Source organism: Haliaeetus albicilla, chromosome 7, assembly GCF_947461875.1.
Source record: "Haliaeetus albicilla chromosome 7, bHalAlb1.1, whole genome shotgun sequence".
Classification (NCBI taxonomy): Eukaryota; Metazoa; Chordata; class Aves; order Accipitriformes; family Accipitridae; genus Haliaeetus; species Haliaeetus albicilla.
This window is the reverse complement of record NC_091489.1, coordinates 4,660,908-4,682,595: the sequence shown is the minus strand read 5'-3', so window position 1 is coordinate 4,682,595 and position 21,688 is coordinate 4,660,908. Positions and strand designations below refer to the sequence as shown.

The following is a 21,688-nucleotide window of genomic DNA, read 5'->3' as shown; positions in this document are numbered from 1 at the left end:
GTGGGCCTCGCACCATAGCTTTTCCCAGTCCTTAACCAGACTTCTTGCCTTCACACAGAAGGGCATCAATACTGGGCCTTCCAGGACTTCTCTGGGTCTGGGGCTCATGTGATTGCAGACTATAGTGCTTTTTCACAGAATCTCGTGTTACAGACTCATTAGGAAATCTGAAAGAATTGTTCTGAGAAAATCCTTTAAAAGTTGACATGCCCAAATGCTTATCAGCTAGCAACAGTTTGAATTGCAGTGTTCCTTCATGCTCTTTGTTTCTCAGACCGCGTGGGCCAGTGTTTAATGCACAATCTGGATTTATCACTGGTTTATCTTAATGCAGGAAATTGTCCAAAAAAAAAAAGAAAAGAGAGGGAGGAATGGGGGGGAGGGCTCATGACTGTTGGCAGCAAATTTTAATTTGGGTTTGGCAGATGAGGGGAGTTATTCATGGAAATCTTGTCCCGAAATAACACTGAGCCTGCCCTGCGTCAGCCAAGGCAGGCGGGCAGGCATGGAATTTGTCTCTTCTTCCTAGCCATGGGGCTGAGCAGCATGCAGGGGGTGAGAACAGGCATGCTGGGTCAGACCAAAGGGCATGTGGCTTGGCAGCTGCCTGCAGGCAGTGCTATTTCTTGAAGCACGTGAGTAACAGGGCAGAGATAGACAGTCTGGCTCTGCTCATACATGTTTCTTCACCAAGAGCAGATTAGGGATTGTTTTATGGCTTAAAGTCCTGGTGAGATTTCCACGAGTGCACCTCGCCCCCTGCCAAGCCTGTTGGTGGCTTTGGCTCCTGAAAAAAAAAGTGAATCTTGCAGTGTGCAAAAGCACTGTCATGTATTTCTTTTGTACCTGCTGATTTTTCATTTCTTTTGAGTTCTGCCCTTCTAGTTCTTGAAGAGTAAGGAATGAGTAGTATTTGCTCCCCAGTCACTGTCTGAAGATCTTGCAAACCTATCACTGAACTCTCCTCGGGGCCGAAGATTTCTGGGTTAGGCCATCCCGTAGAGGAGCTGTTCCACACTTCTGATCTTTGATTCCTTTTAATTCTGTTAGAAGCTGCAACACAGACACCACATCAGTCCCCCATCCCTTCTTGTACTGCTATGGGAGAGAAAGGCCAAAACAATAACATTCCTCTGCCAGCAAAGCCAGAGCATCTTCTATGGACTGTGGGCCCAATCCATACTACAGGAAGGAGAAGGGAAACAGGCAGCCCCTTCTTTGCCATGGGAACAGGCAGTGTGTATTGCAGCCACAAAAGATCCTGACTTTTTGTTTCCTTGTAATGGTATAAACAGGAAAGAAGTCTGTTAAGGCCCAGAGACGGACGAGGGGAATGGAGTAACAGCCAGGATCAGACCCAGGTCTATAGCACAGCAACCGCATACTGCAGTGCTTCTACGGAAGCTGAGCATCACTGACCTTAGCGATGGGGAAACTAAGGCACACTGCCTGACTGAAACAACTTAGTTATCAAGCAGCCCAAAGCCAGGTGGAAATGATCCTGAGCTCTTTCTGCTCTGGACCGTCATACTGTTTAACCAGGACTGGGCTCCAGCTGCCCCAGGAAAACACGAAAGAACCTTGCAATGATGAACAATTGCATTGCTTCAAAACATAACTTCCTTTTTACACTGTCTTTGCTCTGGTGTAACAAACTGGCTCTGTTTCAAGGTGCTGCAGGATCAGGCCCTGAGATGCTGACCTTGGCCAAGTGATTGGCGGTTCCCGTCCTTCCTGTGGAGGCTTGCACTCTTCATGTGGTCAGCTCTGAGGAGCAAGCTGTGCTGCAATGTGGGAGCCGTGTAGGCGGCAGCTCTTTCAGAAAGGCCAGGGAGAGCTGGAAAATAGGCAAGTGCCTGACTGATCCTATTTGAACCTCACTCCTGCTGGCCTATTGCATCTGAATGAATGTGGGTACCATGCAGGAGGGAAGGGGAGGACCGAGCAGGTCTTGCTCTCCTTGGGCAGCCAGGAAGACACCCACTGGGAACTCTCCCAGCCAGCCCTGCTGAAACAGGAGGCAGCTGTGTGAAAGATTGTTGCCCTGCCATCATCTAAGCCCAGACCTGCTTTATCTGGTGAGCCCCACCAGCTATCATGCTAAGCACACCTACTGCCTACCAGCCAGCCTCTGACCTCTGGCCGTCTGGCCTGAGACAGCCCAACTAGAGAACAGCCCACAGATCTCCAGGCTGGGAACTGGGCTAGCACTGGTATGAGCCATTTGGTTTGGTGTGAATGTTTGGGAGTGCATAGGAAGAGAAGAATAAGACTGGTGAGATGGGTGGGCTGTGCCATGTAGGGAACCAAATACCTGACTGAAAAACCTCTTACTTCCCAGGTCTGTAGCGTCACTGCTTTTATTGTTTTTTTTTCCAAAAGGACTTGTATGAGGCTGCTTTCGTGCTTTGCCCAGGGAGGTAATGCCAGTGTTAAGAGTTCTTGGCTTCCTTCCTTCTTCTGCCTCCACCCCTGTTTCTAGTAGGAAAGAGCAGAGAGGGAGGGACCTGGAGTAGTTGGAGGAGCGGCTTTCTGCTTAATTGACTTCACAGTTGCTTTGCTGCCAGCCACAGCCCCATCCCAGGGGACAGTTAACATCATGTAGTCTGCAGAGTGCCACATCAAAGACCTGTGCTGTGGAAGTGCTACTCAGAGTAGACCTGATGAAGGCAAAGAATGGGAAATATAAAGGACCTCTGCAGCTCAGAGCTCTGCAAGGTGGGCTTAATCCCACCACTGCACAGGCCACTAGAGTCACAGGCCAGCCCTTGCAGACTTTCTCTGTGTCTTTACAGACCTTTTTCCAGGTCTGGGACAGTTGCCCTTGGTGTGTGGCAGAGTGGAGAGAGATGAAAACCTGGGTGCTGTGCTGAAGCTCTGTGTCCTCATAGCTGTGCTCTCAAAGGACCCATCATCCTCTCTCTGGTGAGCACTGGGGGCACATCCTTGTGACAAGCCTGACCTTGACGTTGCTCCACACTCCAGGAAAGCATGGGCCAAGGGGCCCACTGAGCGGTGGGAGGTCTCCACAACCACAAGTGCTGCTTGGCAGCTCAGAGAAAGGGTGCTGGCTCCAGGCACAGCTCAGCCTCAGCTCTTGCTCACTGGCACCTGTCAGCAGATGCTGGCCCCGAGGAACTGGAGTGGTGCCTGGCTCTTGCAACACTAATTACCCTGGGGCCAGGCAAGTGCAGCCACAGCAGTGAGCAGCATGGGATCAAGATTCTCTTCTGCTGCCAATGCTACCTCTGTGGGTCAATGAAGCCAAGTCATGGGCTGGCATTGCTTTTACGCGCTCCCATGCATGTGTCTCCCTGCACAGCAGAATAATGCTGCAGAATAATGACCAGGGGCTTCTAGGGAGGTCTGAAATACCCCCTGGCCTGTTCTGCCACTTGGAGGAAACTGTGGCTCTGCCCAGCCCCTGTGTCTCCCACCTTGCCTTGTTTCTAAGCCCCTGGATGACTATGGAGTGGCACAGGGAGATGGTGAAGGCAGAATGTGTTTAATCATGAGCACGCTGCTCCTTTTCACCGTTACAGGTTTTGTGCTGTCCAGAGAGAATGAGGGAGCTGAGCCTGCTCCCCACGTATTCTTAAGCCTCACAGCATCCCTGTTTTCTCTCTCTCACACACACCCCCACACCCACACACGTACATCTGTGGCACAGCGTGCCAGCATCCTTCCTGCTCCCCCTCACGGAGCCAGACTGGGGCCCTCCCTGCCTGCCTTGGGAGGGCAGGCAGGGAGGGCCCCAGTCTGGCTCCGTGAGGGGGAGCAGGAAGGATGCTGGCACTGTAAATAGCAAGTCATTTCCATTTCAATGCTCCTGCTGCGGGGAAGGGCTGGGCCTGGGTGTGTGGGTGCAGACTAGCTCCTCTCTGCCTCTCCCTACCTTGTGCTTCTTCTCCGCAGAATCTTCTTGTCATCATATGCGCCCTGCTCCCTCACCTTCATATCTGCCCACCACTCTCTCTTTTGCTTTATTCTCCTAAACCATCTTTAGATGGGGCTTGAGTTACCCCTCCCAGGGCTTTGAGGTGGCAGTGAGCCAGAGACCCCAGCGCAACACGACTGCAAAGCAGAGTTGGAGCCAGCTGCTCATCCTTCACTTGTGGGCTCCTGGTTCTCAGGGCCACGACGCTGGAAGCTGCTGTTTAGAGCCCTTTGGGTCTCCCCAGGCCCATGAGAGCTCCCAGCTCCCAATGGAAATGAGTCCAATTCATAGCTCTGTCACCTAGTGTGACACTGATTTTTCACCAGCCTCTCTGAATTCAGTTTCCCTATCTTAGGAAAAGAGGTTCTGGCTGCCTTAAACACCAGTGATCCCCACTGCTCAATGCCAGATCTTTGAATTCAGGGATCCTTGAATTCAGGGGAGACTTCCATCGCAGGCAGGGAGAGACAGGAGAGCCATTGCTGAGCTGTTCTGAGTCCATATATCTGTCCACCCCTTCTCGTCTGTCTACCCGCTGCCAAGGCAGGGGAGTGTGAGATCTCCTAGTGGAAAAACAGAGGGAGAAGGGGGAGAATTGCCAAGTGCAACAAGGCAGAAGCAGGAGGCAGTTAGACGCTGTGCCAAACAGAGATGTCAGTCACTCCTTCCGCACCAGGCAGGCTGTGAAAGGAGCTGGCGTCCTGGCAGCCGAGCAGTACAGCAGAAGCGGCTCTCTCCTGCCATGGAAACAGAGCCCGCAGCGTGGAGCAGCAGCCACCTGCACGGGCTGGTGTAGTTCATGCCTGTGTCCCTGCACAGGGCCATTCCTGCTTCCTCCAAGGTATAACCCAAGTGACAGCAGTTTACAGTCACCAGCTTCTCGGTGCTCCCCTTCTCTTGCTTAAGTGTGCTTCTCTCCCTGCTGAATTTCCACTGTATGTCGGGGATCTAGGGCTCAATCTCTCACTAGCCCAGCCCTCGTTGAACACTGCCATGATGTTTGTGCCCCAGGAGGGGAGGGGAGTGGTCCCTTGCCCAAAGATACCAACTGACATGCGCAAAGACAGAGGCGAGGCAGTGGCACATCACAGAGTTTCAGAAACTGGCTTTTATCGAAGCTTTGGCTTGCCTGGGGTCCTCTATGTGCAGTTAGTGCTGGGTCTGTAAGAAGAGCCAGTATTGGACACTAGCTGGCAGAAAGAGACCCTGGCCTAGTTTTCCTGCCCTATCTGGCTCTTCAGGGCAAAAGAAAACAGACTGGGCCAGCAGTCATTTCAGGCAGGTTGTGGGGGGCCGTTCAGTGGCTCTGCAAAAGCGAACACTCCACTTCAAGCACCAGTCCACTTCTAAGCCCCATCTTTGGCACAAACTCCTGTAGGAGAAAGCCTTGATGTAGGTCACAAAGCATGAGAGAGCTGGGGGGAAAATATGTGCAAGATAGCCAACACCTTGCTCCAACCTTCTGCTGTCTCCTCAGCTCTGGCGCCAGCCGTGTGCTGGCAGCACACACCATCTCCAAACACCGCCTCCAGCGCAGGAGACAGCAGAGGAGGAAACACGGAGGTGACATAAAAAACAGCATTTGCTTTCTTGGCCATCTGTCACAGTGTCGCAGTCGCCTTCCCAAACACATCCCAGCTCAGCGCTGGCTGGGAAAAACAGGGAGTTATTTTGGTTCATCAGCATCCAGCAGGAGCGGGACGGTAGATCGCACGTAGCGAGCAGGCAGGCAGTGTTCAGCGTCGGGACCGCTGGCTTCATTGCTGGGATGGGACATAGCACCCTGTGTACCCCGAGCCACCAGTGGGGTTCAGTCACTGCAGGAGTGTCCACCAGCATCTTTGCTGCTCCCTGTTAAGTGTCTCCAGCTGCAGGGCTCCTCCCTCTGCCTCACTGACCTTCACAATGGAGAGCTGATTTGTCTGAAGATTTGGCCATGATCTTGTGGCTGTGGTCAGGGAGATGCAGGCCACTGCCAGATGGAGGATCCCACATTCCCACTTGCCACCCCTGTGATGGCACTGGCAGCAAATGGATCCTCGCCGTGAGTCAGGCCAGGGAGCTGATCCAGAGAGCTCAGGACAAAAAACCCCCAATATTCAGCCGGATCAGCTCCCTGATCTGCCTCACTGGTAGGCACAGGAGAGGGGATGGGAGGAGGGAACTCCTTTCTCTGGTGGCTGTCTGCAGTGGTGTGCAATCATGAATTTCAGCTGGTGTAAGCGTGCAGTCAGTGCAGGACCTGATTTAGCTATGCAGGGCTTCACACAAGGGACTGTGCATACTCAGAGCCTGTTCTCAGCAGCTCAGTGGGTTTGTGGCAGCCTGCAGACAAAGCAGTGAGGTGCTCAGGGCCAGTTTCAACCCCAGCACAGCACAATGGGCTCGCTGTGTTCAGCTTGAATATAGCAGCCATGCCAGAGCTCTCTGGCCTTCAGGAGATGTTTTCCTCAAGCCCTGCTCTGGGCACACTTCCCCCACTGTCTTCTCATTTTCCTAGTCACGAGGCAGAGACCCCAGAGCAGACACAGCGAAGGCTGGCAGAGCTTTGACACATTTCATAAGGAGCATTAATAGCGCAAAACTGGAGGTTGTTCTGTTGGAGGGCTTCAGCTCCTTCCGTATTCATTTCTCAGGCAATTCATTACAGAGCTGAAATTATTCCTTGATTAAAAAGACAGGTAATTCTTTTACATTGAGCTTGGGATTTCAGGAGGAAATAACTTGCAGGAGACCCACACAAAGCAAACCATGACAAGAATGGCTTAGAATTGGTTGCTCTAGGATATTTTTAAGTGGAGTCATTTCCTTGGAGTAGCCTGGATTCACAGGGAGATTGTCCCAGCTGGGCAAAGGGACTAAATTTGAAAGAAAATGGGGAAGAAAAATGGGGGAGGGGCAAGAAGAGGAGGTTAGACATTTTGACATAGGCAAAGTGACAGGAGCCAATTTTGTAATTAAAAGTTATTTTATTGTCACATTGCAATAAATGGAGACTAAAAGAAGGGAGGAAAAGCCTGAGAAATGGAAATAACGTGTGGCAGCTGGACTAAGGCAAAGCAAGCCAAGTTTTATCACGAGATTTTAATGTTTTGTCTCTTTCTGTTTATTTCCCAAGCTCCAAAATTACCCATCAGCAGGAAGCCAATGCCACATACTCCCACTATCTCTGCATTGTGATCCAAATTCAAAGTGGGAGTAAAACTTCCCAGCTCCACTGCAGTGAATTGATCTACAGCGAAGACTTGACATTGAGTAAGGGAGCAACAGGTCCCATGTAAGTTGCTTTGGGCAAGGCATTTATTACTGTTGCAGATGGCAGACTTGGTGGCATGTTACCTCCGTTTTCTGGAGGTGCCTCATCACCGCCAGAAAAGAAAAAGAAAGGGAGAAGCTCCCAGAAAACAAGGGGCTTCTGCACAAGGACTCTGGTGGCTTGAACAAGAACACCAGGATATGTAATGCATTTGCACACTGGGAGGAGAGGTGTGAGTAATGCAAGACAAGATGAGAGTTTGAAAGGAGCCCAGTAAAACAGAGAAATGGCACTGAAATCACACCTGTGATGGGGTTCACTAGGAACAAATGCACAGTTCTGCAAACCTGCATTGATCATCAGCTACACAAATTGTGGATGGGGGACAATGAGCTGGGGAGCAGCTGTACAGGAATGGTTCTAGGGTTTTAGTGGATCCAAAGCTGAGGGAGAACTCTTCTAAAGCTGTTTTTTGGGAAGCTTGAGAAATACCTTTCCCAAAGTGACAGCCTTTCCCTCCTCTTTCCTGTAGCAGTACACAGTTCCTGTTAGTTGTGCCAGCAGTGTTGCCTGGGGTCTGCAGGGTGAACCAGAGAATGAATTGACCAACATGGAAAGCTATGTTTAGTGTTAGTTTACTATGGGTTTTTTTCAGGTTCCCTGATCTGGTTCACAGCATGACTCCCCTATGTGTGAAGTGGGGAGGCATGAAGAGACAGCAAGGATGCAAGGAGCTGGGGATGCTCTAAGCTGTAGCTGCCACAAGCTTTAGCACATGAAAGCACAGTCCTAAACAATCCCCTCCTCCAGAAACAGCCATAACTGTGAGGCTCGGCTGGGCATTTCTACCATAACAAAGAGGGGAGTGCTGATGCTGAGCTTTGGCATTGCTGTTCTTTGATTTCTTCATCCCACAACCCCCTACACATGGGGAGGGAGCTATAAAAAGGGACTTTGGCCCAGTGCATCCAAATGGCCAGCTGTGTTTCTTTGTGTTTTGTTGCCAGGTGTTGTTCCCTCCTGCCTGTTAAAGGCTAACCTGGTATATACCTTGCAGAGAATAATGGAGCTCTTAGTCATCCTAAAGCCCTGAAATAAGACACCTGCAGGCAGCAGGCCTGAGCCATTTAAAGTAACTATGCATGTGGCAAATTCCTAAGCAGCGGAGGTTCTTACCAACTCCTCTCTCCCATCAGCCTTTGCTGCTTCACCTAGAGCCAAGGAGCTGGGTTTGTTGTGGCTCATCCAGCAGTGCTTTGTGCAAAGTGCTTTGAAATCAGCACCTTAAACACAAGAGGATAGGAGTGGGCAGAGCCATTCGTACCACTGTGAAATGTGGTCAGTGCAGAGGAGTACTTTGGAATTGCTTTTCAGCCCAAGGGAAAAATAAGATGTCAGGTCTTGACTTGAAATTGTAGCAACATCCAGTGCTCCCTGCCACCACAGAGCTGCCTTTTTTCCTTTTTGTTGCCATTTATTGGGGAAGCATGTAAGGCTGGAAATGGTTTTAATGCCAAAGCAAAAGAAATATCCCTAGTGATACAGCCCAGGCAGATGGAAGTGTGAAAAAAAGCCACAAACTACAGGAATGGTGCAAATGTGATTAGTACCTCCCTTCTTGCACCCCCTGCTCCCCCCAGTGTTTATTACATTTCTGTACAATGAGATGACAAACAGTCAGAGCTGAGTGAAATGTGTGCGTAATTTTTCATCCCCCCATGCCTTGTTTCCCCAGGCACTTTATAAACTCCATAATGAAATGTAACCACCTGGCACACAGCACGCTGCCTAGCAGGGAGAGAGAAGGGGAACCTGAGCCAAGGATGCAGAATAAGTCCAGCATTTTTCTAGGCATGATCCTTCAAGTGCTGTGATGACAAGAACAACATCATGTTTGTTCCTACCTGTGCAACCTCTCTGAACCATCCCTGGCCACTGAGAAACTGCCACCTGTACCAAATACAAAGTCTCTGCTCCGTGAAACAGGGATGTGGAGTCTCACAAGGGACTTGCTAGAAAAATTGTGTGCACCTGGGCAAAGCAACCTATTTCCTGAAGCTCCTCAGCCAGAATGATTGCTTCACTTTGCCTTGTCACATTCGTGGTGGAGACATTCAGTTTTGTCCTAGTAGAAGGGAGCTCCAGTACAACCAGCGGCTATTAAATCTCTGGGTTTCTATGAGAAACCATGGCCAAGGCAGATCTAGAAGTGTCACTGCCTACTCCAACTTGTACCCTAGAGGTTTCTGTCAGCCCAGGGTAGACTTGATCATGAAACAGAGCTTCTGGAAACCCACCACCTGAGACAGACTGAGCAGCAGAGACAGGAGAAGGGGCAACCAGCACAGTTGATTCAGCACTGACCATACACAGCCAGTCTTTGAGGCCAGCCAACTGCTTGCATGCTGTAATCATGATGGAGGTAAGTGCAGAGTAAACCTGTTGTCCTTTCCAGCTGTAACCCTCTGGCATGCTGCAAATGGCCCAGGGCAAATCCTGTCACACTAGGATTGTTGGCATGCTCCTGCATGGGCGCGTGAGGTTTAGTGGCCCGCTGGCTCCCTGATTTGTGAAGTGTGGGATGGAGAACAATGAGCCTTGCTGTGTACATGGGTCACTAAACCACCCTCACTGCAGTCTGGGGGGTTTAGGGATTTTAACATCTCCCTGGAGATGAAGAACTGGGCCTTGCAGAGTATTGCAGGTCAGTGGGTAGTAGTGTTCAATTTCCAGGCTGGTCCTTTTGCAGTGGTGTGGCAGCTGGCATAGCACACACCAAGCTGGATGGCTGTCTGTACTGGGAATTCATTGCAACCAATTAGTCTGATTTTCAATTATCTGAGAGAACGAACTTAGCTAATTAAAGCCTAATTACATTTTGCCTGTTTCTTCAGCTGTCTTGTCCTATTAAACCTCCATTTTGGGACTCAGTGAGGCAAGAGGGGAGTATGCACAGCTGCACAGAAACCTGTAAGATGTGAACACTTGTGGGTCCTGCCAGAAAGGATGACTCTGGATTTAACCCCACGTGCATGAAAGCTTGAGCCATGCCTGGGCAGAGCGCCAGCATCCAGCAACAGCCAGGCAGCTGCCATGGAAAGGGAACAGTGCCCTGAGCTTGCTTTCATGCACACCTTGTTTTCCTGGAAGGTGCAGTGTTCTGCACAAGCACCTACATCCATCCTCACTCTCATGCTTGTGTACCAGCCTTGAACAACACCAACAGACACGCTAAGGTAACAAAACTGTCTCTTTAATGAACAATCAGAGTTGTGTAGCTCTGCAGTTCCAGCCCCTTTTCCAGAAAGGTCACTCTAGTTGCTTGCTGCCACAGGGTAGACGTTTCTCCTGCCTTTTGTTGATTATTGTCTTGATCATCTCCACTTCCAGTGTCACATCCACAGTGAAAATGAGATGATAACTCATGTCCTCACAGCACTGGACCCTTTCAGAAGAACTGGAGCATGGGAAGGATGGATCTTGTCTCCTTTCCCCCTAGAGTCACTCAGAGCAAACCCAAAAGTGGTGGTGGTCACCAAAGGCACGTATCAGTAAGGCACAGCTGGTGCTGCATAAATCATAAAGAGCCAGTCAGCCCACATGGAAAGAAAAGGCATATCTGACAAGGGATTCTGATGCTGTGTCCTCTAATCTCACAGCTCCTTGCTAGGAGATTAAATCCACCTGCAGAGGTGGTATCTTCAAAGGTGGTCACTGGGGCAGGAGAAACCCATTCATCTGAGAAGCAGTGTTCAGACAGGTCTCATTAACTCAAAAAGAGCAAACATGTTTGATTTAATAGCTGCTGCCTGACTGCGCCCTAACAAAGAGCACTTTGCCACGGCCAGGACTCATGATCCTGACCAGCTGAATACCACAGGCTGACAAAGTGCCAAAACTGCTGCCTTCACCTTGAAGTCATCTGTGACCTGCAGCCAGGATTGCCACGCAGACCCATCTCTCAGCTTCTTGCACTACTGTGCTAAAATCTTCATCATTAAAAAGACATTTTTGCTTTGTTATTGATTAACCTGCCTTAAATTAATGATGTGAAAACATCATCCACACTAATGAGCTTCTGGGAAGGATGAGAGGCAAAGGCATCTCTGAAGCTAGACTTCTGTTATACTTACAACCTAAAATACATGTAGATGAGCAGCTTTTTTCAGATCAGAGACAGTCATTTTGGATACATGTTCATGTCTTTGAGCATTGCCAGTGCCCCCACCACTTTCCAGCATGTTGACAGCGATATCTTCGAGGATGTGCCAAACCATACTGATTGTTGGCAGCATTCTGATTTTCTCTTAACTGAATATTCCATAACCATGTACTCATGAAACAAACAAGTCTAAGAAATTGCCTGTCTCTAAAATCACAGGAGCACAAACTTGACCAGACTGCTGGGGAATTGCTTGGCTAAGTCATCTTAATGGGGGAACTAGTGTGAACCCAAAGATGTATCCAATACCATGCAACAGGCAGTTGTCAAGGCTGTTGAGGATGTTTTGTGCTTTCCTGTGTTCACTGTTTTTCCAAAGACATATTCTCCAGGACTAAAACCAGGGGTTTCCAGTCCCTCATTCATACTTGAGAAAACCAAGTTGGATTCAGAAAGCGCAACAACTGCTTTAAAGACATCTGTACTTGCATGTAAATCCATCAGATCTAGTGAGATACTCACTCTGCACAGACAGCACAGTCCAAAGCAATGTGCTTGAATGCACCATAGTCTTTTAACTCTGTTATTTTGCCACTGCCTAGGGACTGTTCAGGTCAGGTTGTTGGCACAGGTCTGAACCTTACCAAGAACCATTCTCACAAGTTAACAGTATCATCAGTCAAGTTCCAGTGCCCAGGAACGTTCCTGGTGCTGTTCATTTTCCTAGTACAGATGGAGCTGTAAGATCCGTGTTTTATGCCGAGGACTCTAAATGCTCACACAATCCCATAACAGCTCTGATTTGGCAAAGAGCAAGAGGGACAACCCACATTTATTTAGAAGTGAGCTTTCTGTGCCCCAGGTTTTGTGGTGGGTGCCAGGTGCTCTGCACACTTCAGGAGGGAGCAAGCCCTGGGCCAGGCTAGCAACTCCAGGCACGCTCAAGTATGGGGCCAGGGCAGAACAGGGGATCTGAGGAATTCCAGGCCGAAATGCCATCAGCAGCCACAGCAGCAAAGCAGCTGGGAAGACACAGAAACTGGGAAACATTTCCCTTTCAAACAGAGAAACTGGTAGGCAAAGTCTCTGAAGCTGTGAGGCAATGCTGACTCTTGAATTTTGTCATCGTTTGGCTTCAGTTCTCCTTTGAGTACCTGACTCATGGCATCAACTTGTCCATCTCTGGCAGAGCTGGACTGCAGAGGCTTTATCTGGAGGCTAATGGCTCTCACACAGACAATACAAGAGAACCACACTGAGCTGCAGTGGGTATTTATTGAGCGATGTTCCTGAGTAATTGCACTGCGTATTTCAAGCCATCTCCCTGCTAAGTGAACCCCTACATGCACTGCCTCAGCTTTCTTAATAGAGAATAGGCTCACAAAGCTGCTGATTTAACTAGCACTAAATTAAAATTCAATATGAGGATCAGCTGGACAAACCTGACACTCTTGCTTGAGGGGTGGCTTGGGAGGGGAGATGGAAGTGTCTTTTTGCCCACTGATGGGAGGGCAGGAGGGAGACACAGGAGATTTCCATTCTTGCTCGATGGTCCCCCTTTGGGGAGCACAGCAGCCTGGAGACCTTGCCAGAGCTCAGAAGACCTGTGTTTTCTTCTTAGGTCTGTCGTGTGGCTTTAGGAAAAGTGGTCTGTTACCTCCTTTCCAGCTCCCAAACTGCCTGCCTCATCTTGGAGACCAGCTTTGGGACCTTCATCGCTTTGGATGCAGGTAACTGTAAGCAGGCTGCAAACTGGGATCACAGCATCCTTCTGTGGGCTCGGCTGGGATGAGGGCTTGTCCATGACTGCTCTCTTGAGCATATGCACTCGGAGAGACCCATGTGTCCTTCGTGTTAGCCAGCTGGACATGCTTAGGACATGCCTGAAGTCAGGCCAGAGGTCTGGCAGGGAAACCAGGTGGTGGCGGAGCATGCCAGACCCACCCATGAGAGGGGTCCAGCCCCTCACCCCCATCAGCACTCGGTTTCAAACCTGCAGAGAGCCACTCCAGCCATTCCCCAGGCTTTCCAGGGCAATGTGTGTCTGGAGCAACCTGGTTCCCTTACCTACCTACAGAACAAGCCCAGAACTGCCAGACAAGAGACAGGAAACTGCTACTTACCTAATTTGATTTTATTTTACTTCTTTTTTATTTTTTGTGCTCTCAGAAATGTGTTCAGTCTGGATTGAGGTTACAACCTGGGTAATGCCTCCCTGCCTAAAAAAAAAAGCTGTTACCATAACAACCTGACTCTGTGCTTCATTACCATGGCAATTCTCAGGAATTATTAAATACTGTGTATGTTTGGTGCACGCGCTCCAGTACATCTGGTGCCAGGCTCAGGTTGGGATCCTCCCTCCCCCCTAATCTGTTTGTCTGTCTCATCTTGTTTAACTCTTTCATTGCCCTCAGCCAAGACTGCCAGGGCAGGAAGAAGGAGATGGGTGTTGTTTGGGACTTGGTTTGGGTTTTTCCCCACTGTGGGCAGGACTGTATGACCCGGCTTGATGGGTTTTCTCAGGTAGGTCAAGCCACCGCTTTATTTCTCCAACTGTAAAATCAGTGATTACAGAGGTAAAGGATTTCTCTTTGCAGACAGGGTGCTCAGCAGGGGGAAATGCTCTCACACTTGCCTTTCCCTGCTGTTTCCCTGCTGCCTGTCTAGAAATAAGAAATTCCAGCTGGAACAGAATCGCGACAAGTGGGGACCAGCCCAGAGACAGGGAGCTGTTCCTGAAGGAGGATTGTGAAGGTCCAGTGCAGGTTGCTCTTGGTGGGGGTCAAGAAGCAGTTCCCCATTAGTAGGATAACTTGACTGACCACGTACTGCCTAAAACTGTGATTGTTTTCAGAGAAGGGATGCAGACTAGGGGGACCAGTGGTTCAGACCAATGTGGGCAGTCCCACTGGCTTGCATTAGTATCTTGTATTCCACTGCTCAGACATGATTTTAAATGAGACTCAGTGGCTGGTCCTCACTCTGCCACTGATGAGATGATCCACCTAAGCATGTCCGCTCTCTCCCTGTCTCTCTGCTATACTTTATAGCCAGCAGTGTCTCTCCGTCATATGTGTACGGCTCCTGGCACCCCACTGACTTTCTGGAAACTAATGTGCTACAAGCAACAATTAAAAAAAATAAATCAAATTAACATTAAATCAGCCTCGTTCAAAAAAAACCTGCTTAAATTTTCTTGGGAGCCAGTACCCACTTGCAAGCTTAACTTAAATGAGTAGGTGTGAGATGAAAAAACACAGCTATTTGTGGGGAAAGGCAGCAGAAAGAGCCATTATGGTCTGCTTTCCTTACGGAAGGCCTAGAGTAACCACCTCATCTTCTGGCTGCAGGACTCATGTCTCTGGGGCAGGGCAGCTGGGTTTCAGGGTCTGAGGTGGCAGCTCTTCCCCTGAGATCTGGGGAACGTCATGATGCCCTCAGCACCCTCCCTTCCACCAGGCATGACCTGCACTGGCATCTGCTCTGTGCAAACAGGATGGGGAAGGAATCAGGGCAGTTAAAACAGCAACCATGACTTCACCTCAAGAGGGTCTTTAGACCCCAAATCTCTAACCCAAGGGGTTCCCTCACCATGCCAGCCCTCCATTGCCTTCCTTCTGGTGTCCCCTTGCCATCTCAGTGCTGGCAGCAATCCTCCAGAGATCTTCTTTTCCCCAAATAATTCCTCCTCTCGGTGGGGTAATCAGCTTTTTACTGGGAATCTAACGGGATGGGGACTTGTGTGCAACTGTCTTAAACCCACCGCAAGCAAGACAGAAGCCCAGTAACCCCATGGAGACACATGGCATGTAGTATGGCAAATGTGGATGGTGCCCACCAACTGCTTCACTCTGCAGACCCTCTTCTGTTGGTCCACACGACCTGGTAATGTAGACATAGCCCTTGGGGTCAGGAAAGAGACACAGCACGACTAGAGGATGAATAAGCCAAGGTAAAGTTGTGCTTTTGCCCCAAGGGGCCATGTGGAAAGTCTAATTGTCCTAATTGACTCCTGAGCAAGCTCCACCTGATTCATCAGGTGTCCAGCTCTGCTTTCTGGGGGATTATATTGCTCCTCCACTTCATGTATACATGACCCTACTGTGTTTGAATTTTCTCCTTTCCTCTGGAAGACTCCACAGCACAAAAGGGATTAAGACCCCCGTGCTCCATGCCTGGATGTGGCCTCTAAGGGCACTTGACAAGTTGGTGGCTATGTGGGATTACAGAGCCATGTTTCCCCACTGCGCAACAGGACACCTCAACCCACACACCATCTCTCACAGCCCCTGGCAGAGCAAGGCAGGTAGGGACAGCTGAGATAATTTGACCAACCTTTTCACTCAGGTCATTGCTGCAGGTCAGAGTTAAGGTGATTTTGATACTTTCTTTGGATTTGCAATTTTTCCTGTGCCTTGCTTGCATTGCTAACACTGGAAGGTTCTTCTGTCATCTCTGAATTCTCCCTTGTGCTGGGGACACGGCTGATGGGTAGATTGGCAAGAGGGACCAAATAACAACTTAAAGCAGAAGCTGGATGGGAATTTAGTGAGTACATCTGGGATGTCCTCTGATAGCGCAGTCACCTGAAGATGCAGTTACACTTTTAGGTTGTACGTGCAAGTACACTCCTAAGTGTTAGCAGAGCTCAGCCATCAAATGCATTGGGGTTATTTGCATCTCACTCTGATGGTGTGACCAGCCTGTGTTCCCACAGTGGGAACAGTCTGCACTCATATGCAAAGAGAGCAACGGCTATAACACCCCCTTTAGCAGCAGGGACCAAAATCCCCTTCCACGCTGCTGTGTGAAGCCACTTTTACATTTGCTGGCAGGGCAGCAAACCCTCCATGCTGAGAAGGCTGCTCAGGTATGCATACCTACAAGCTGCTCATAAAAATCAGAGCCCTGCCTGTTCAGCCATTTCACTGGCATCAATGGGACATTTCAGAGCTTCGAATCCCAAATTGTGGTCCTGCTGCCACATTGTCTTTGTGCTCCTAAGGCGTTAACAGACAACAAGTTAGTGGGAGCAACCAGTGACAGCGCTGCACTAGTCCTGATCTGCATCAGGTTTAGTCCACCAGTACTCTGTGGGAACATTGAAAAAGATGCTCAGCAAATATTGATTAATTACAAAACATACTCTAATCTTATTCCTCATTCTGGGAAAGGCAGAGAGCTGTTCTTCTGGATTTACAGCCAAGTAGATCAGATCATCAGTTCTTCCAGTATCCAGGATTGCTTTCCCACTACAGAAGCGGACCCAGCAGGAATATTGTTGGTGCAACAAAACTCAAATTATTTCCATCTCACACCCACAGACAGAGCCGTAATTCCATCATAGAACAAAGGTCAGGAGTCCTCCTCCTCTCACATAATTTATTTTCGACAGCTCATCAGGATCAGAGGAGCTGGAGATTTTAACTCGGAGGGTGAAATATAGCTTTGCAAGAGGCACTCAGTGCATCTTTATGAATCTCTGCTTCAGTACTGTGCAGGTATTTAACACAAGCCTGAAATATGTAGTTCTTGACAAATGTATTTGCTAGTGGTAATTGATACTTGCCTGTGAGAAATGTATGGTAGTTGCTGTTTTAAAGAGATAGCTCTAATTAGAGTTCAGCTGGAAGGTGAGATGATTTTATCTGGAACTAGGATTGCAATATCTGAACTCAGCACACACAGAGAAAGAAAATGAAGACAACACAAAATTCTTTTGAAACAGGTTCTTTTTCTCCTGAATGTTCACCAGTTTTCAAAAAACTACAAAAACATCAAGGACTGTAACAGGATAGCACTTGAAAAAAAGGCTGTTGTGTACAAAAACAAGCATGCTTTTGTTCTGGGGTTGAAGTGGGTTTTTGTATTTATCTGGGTTCTTTTCTTCCTTCAGCATAGTGTGAAAGAAGAAGAAAGTACTGGTTTATTTAACAGGATAGCTCAGAAAAAAAGAAGAACATGCTTTCCTCATTACAAAACTCCAGCAGAAGATGCATGCTTGAGGTCCGAAATACAAACAGACTGACACATTTTGTAGCATGGAGACTTTTTTGTACAACCCACACGACACTTCCCGTCCCCTGCCCCATGGTCAAAGATGTGGTCTGTGCCATGCATTTTGCTTTCCTTTTAGTGGTTTTTTTTTTCTTTTTGTAGTGAGTTATTTGCCTTTTTTTTTCTTTTTTTTTTTTTTTAGCCCTAAATACCAGGTAGCGGTATCCAAGGTAACAGCAGAAAAGAGTCCAGATCTGCACATTATCACTGTTTCTGCAAGTTTCATGCAAAACTTGAGCCATTTCTGCATGCAACACGATGCTGGTCATTTATTGTGCTTCATACAACTCTGGGGAGATTTCCCCGTTCACCACGACAGAGTTTGTTGACTGGGAAGTGCAGGTTTGCTTTCCCATGGACACAGACATATTGAAAGACCCCTCTCCCCGCTTTCCACTCCCCCCAGCTACCCCAAACACATGGGAATGCGCATCTCAGCACCAGGTCCAGACAGTTCACTTGCCTACAAAAGCCCGGTGGCTTCAGTAAAGTCCCATGATTGCAGCTCCCACATCCTTGGAAGGTCTTCGGTCCTTCACCAGAAAGTTAATCATGCTCTCTGACTTGATGAGCAAGTTGCAGCCCAAAAAGAAGATGCCAAACATCACAGTCAAGGAGAGGACACAGAGGACAGCAATCTGCACCACCCGTGTGATGTAAAGACTCCTCTCATCAGGCGCCAGGACCGAGGAGCCACCGTCAGTCGCCAGCACTGAGCCAGTCCCATTGCAGCAGGCCATGAGCATCCCCAAACCCTGGGTCCTGTTGGGGTAAGCTCCCTGCTCTAGGAGAGTCTGGTTGAAAAAGGATCCATTCATGGTCTATGCGTGATCCCAAATCTCCGGGGAAGGCAAGAGGAAAGCTTGCTGTCCCCCTGCCCACCCCTCACATGCCAGGGCTTGGCACCACGGGCCAGTGGGCTCCGAGCCACCTCCTGCCTTTCTTCTCACAGTGCCTCAGATGGAGGGGAAACTTCTTTGAGGCTGCGAGCAGGTGGGAAGCCAATTCGTGCAGCAGAGGGATGGCTTGCTCCCGGATCCCTCCTGGCACAGGCAGCGTTAGCACAAGCCCCCAAACAAGCAAAAAGAGAAAGAGAAAAAAGGCAAAGAGGGCACAGGGGAGAGGAAGGCAGCTGAGGATCGCCCCATGCCTCCTGCCCTCGCCACTGCCCCGAAAGCTGCCACCCCAAAGCGCAGGGCAGCGGAGCGGTGCAGCCTGTTGCCCCGGGGGCTCTCCCGCAGGAGGGAGAGCTGATTCCTGCCGGCTGGGAGCTCCACAAATGCAAGTTCCAAGCTAAAGTCTTCACCGTGTTCAAAGAAAAAACAGCAACTCCACCCCCTTCCAGCCTCCCCCCAGGACCGCCTTCCTCCCCCTCCGCACTCACCCAGGCTGCCCACCCCTTTCCCACGCGTGTGCACCCCCTCTCTGCCCTGCCGTGGGTGCCCGCACCCACCCCTATGCCACCCCCAGGTGGGGGCTGACCCCTAAGGCCCTGTGGAGCGGCACCTAACTCATCCTTCCTCCATCCCCCCCCCAACCTGCTCCCAAAAGCAGCCCGTATGGTCAGTGTTCATGCTGGACTGCTGGCAGGTTCCTGTCCCCCCCAGCCCGCCCCTGATGAAAGCTCCCGTGAGCCTCAGGTCAGTGCTGCTCTTGCTGATCCCTGGTTGCTGCTCTGTGCCACCCACTCCTTCCTAGAGCAGTGCTAGCCCAATCCAGCCCGGTTCACCCCCAGCTCTGCTCAGTGATGCCTGTCCTGTGCCTCCAAATGAGAGCTGGATCCATCCCCCTCTCTGCATCCTTATTTTCCTCTGGCTGACGGTTTCCTCCCCGGGCATCTTTGTCTCCCTCTTCTTCCCCTCCTGCTCCTTTAGCTCCTTTGAGGGGGACCACTGCAATGCTGCACCCCGATCTCTGCCCAACACCCTTTCCCTGCCGTCCCCAGCTCTGGGTCCCACAGCAGCATCACTGCTGCACCCAGGGCTGGAGCGTCGCGGACCCTCTCCATCAGGCCCCTCAGCCCCACCGGGGCAATCCCAGGGGAAGTTGCATCACCACTACCCTCTCTGTGTCTGCATAAGCTCCCAAACTGATGCCACGAGTCGGAGTGTCCAGACGTGTCTGGCTCAGTCTTGACCCTTCCCATCCCAGGGCTTGCCCATGGAACTGCCATGTCCCGGCTTCCCGGCTTTGCCCGTTGCCATTTGCCTGGAATCATGTCTGGATGGCACAGAACAGCAGATCACCCCCGAGCCATGGTGTGAGGACCTTGTCCTGATTTATCTGTGTACATCTTGGCTCGCTTGCTTTGCCCAGCCCCCAAAGGGGATTTTAGTAAACCTAAAATAAGAATTGATAAATTGCAGCTAAAGGCAGGAGCATGAGGCTGGCCGGCTGAGGATGGAGGATGGTTTGATAGAGAGAGTGTCAATTGATTTTCCTTTTAGGCAGCTGGGACCTGTGCCCCTGTTCTGCTGCTGTGACTTTAGGGGCTCAAAAACTGTTTGGTTTGGGTTTTACTTGTTGCTTTTTCCTCATTTTGCACGTGGCGTTTCTCTCCCTGAAGGGCTGCCTGGTCTGCAAGGGCAGTTTGCAGCAGAAGCACTTGCAGGAGGGAGGCAGAAAGCCCTGATAGAACAAGAGCATCTGCTCGTGTTTAACCTGCAGGCCAGGAAAAATCCCCATGGGAAACCAGAGCATCCCCGGTGCCCCAGCCCCGGGTGGGAGCTCCTCTCCCCGGCTCGCTCCCACACTGAAGGAGTTTCTGCTCCCTCTGGTGGCTCCAGCTCCAGCCTCTCCTCTCCCCGCACACTCCAGCATGGATTTGGGCTGCTGCACCTATCACTCCTGGGTCACAACCTGCGGTGATGGGGCAGCCGGGGCCGTGGGGCCGCTTGGCTCTCAAACACTCCCCTGCGTGCTCTTTGCCTTCATCCAGCCAGGGACGTCAAAACCCAGAGCATCCCATTGTCTATTACACGATGCCTGGAGTTAACATCACAGCGATGTTTTCAGGACAAGCAGCACCTTCTTGCAGTTGGCAGGGAAATCCAGTCCAAATGTGCTGAATTAAGTTCATGCCATCGTGGTCCTCAGGCAGGACGGGAGCCCAGACAGGTGCAGGCAGGTCAAATACTTCATTTTGTGACTTCTTCCTTCTTTTTCCAAGAGTTTTTGCACCATGCTGGAAGCAAGGGCTGGAGTATCGCAGCTCACGGTAGGCAGGGAGTTTCAGGACACGCAGGGCTGTGTGTCGCTTTGGAGCCAGCAGCACTTGCTAGTTTGGGCAACCAGCTGCTGGGCAGGATGAGTCCCTCAGTGAAGAGGTCCTGCGAGATAGATGGCAGGTCAGATCTGTGGGGTGTGCAGAGCTGAGCAGGGCTCCCACATTTCTCTCTGGAAACTTAGACAAATTCATTGTCCCTCCCATGAAGCATTCAGACATGCTCGCAGCGTGATACAGTGCAGTGCAGGGGGACAGGTTGCCGTGTGGCCAGAAAGACCTGCGTGATGAGGAAAGGCCATGTAAGCAGCATTTCCAGGCAGGACACATGCAGGAAAAGCAGGACTTTGGATGCCCTAAAACTGGCTAGTGGGGTCTGCAGTGTGAGATGCCTCTGGGATCTGGAGCAGGGCGAGACCTAGAGCCCCCCAGAAAGCAGGTTTGGGGTTTGTATTGATGTCCCAGCCAAGATGCAGCCCTTTTTGACACTGGGTTGGTGAACTTCTCCTAGTCCCCTTTACCAAATCCTCATTAACAAGTTTTGGGGAGGGACTTGGATCCCAAGCGGAAAATGTTCCCCCACTGAGCGGAGCCCCATGCAGCCGCGGGAGGGCAGCAGCACCCCTTAGGGACAGTGGGGCTGAGTGGGGAAGCAAAGAGGCATCAAAAGTTCTTCTTTTAAAGCCACGCAGAGTCCCCATTTCCATCTCACCCTCACAAACACCATCACCTCTTTTTGACAGCCACACACGGCTCTGGGGCAGGTGCCGTTATCCCCATCTCTCCCGGTGTGGGGCTGCGGTTTTGTACAGCACCTTGCACATCGCCCTGCAGCTTCCTGCACTGCCGGGCTGCGGCTGCAGCTCTCAGCACCCACACGAGCTCGTTTTCCACTGCCTGGTGTTTCTGTGTGTTTGGATCGTCTTGACCCAGGGTCGTGTCATTACTGTCCCCAACCCCTGTCACCTGGTGGGAGAGATCATTCAAGAGCTCCAGGGACCCAGCCCTTCTCTCCCTTTTGCCCCCTGCCAGCCTGTATTTTGAGTGCCTCAG

The 21,688-nt window shown here is 50.4% G+C and overlaps 2 protein-coding genes across 2 annotated transcripts in view; both read right to left on the bottom strand.

Moving 5' to 3' along the window:
* Positions 1 to 21,688, bottom strand: part of FTSJ3 (FtsJ RNA 2'-O-methyltransferase 3) — an 801,657-nt gene that overhangs the window by 747,785 nt on the left and 32,184 nt on the right. The window lies entirely within an intron of this gene.
* RPRML (reprimo like) lies at positions 17,070 to 18,960 on the bottom strand. Its single transcript, XM_009913932.2, has one exon. The coding sequence runs from the start codon at positions 18,228 to 18,230 to the stop codon at positions 17,895 to 17,897; it is 336 nt and encodes a 111-aa protein (XP_009912234.1). The 5' UTR covers positions 18,231 to 18,960; the 3' UTR covers positions 17,070 to 17,894.

Coding starts and splice junctions, on each gene's coding strand:
- RPRML (XM_009913932.2), bottom strand. CDS start 18,230: ATGAATGGATCCTTTTTCAACCAGACTCTCCTAGAGCAGGGAGCTTAC.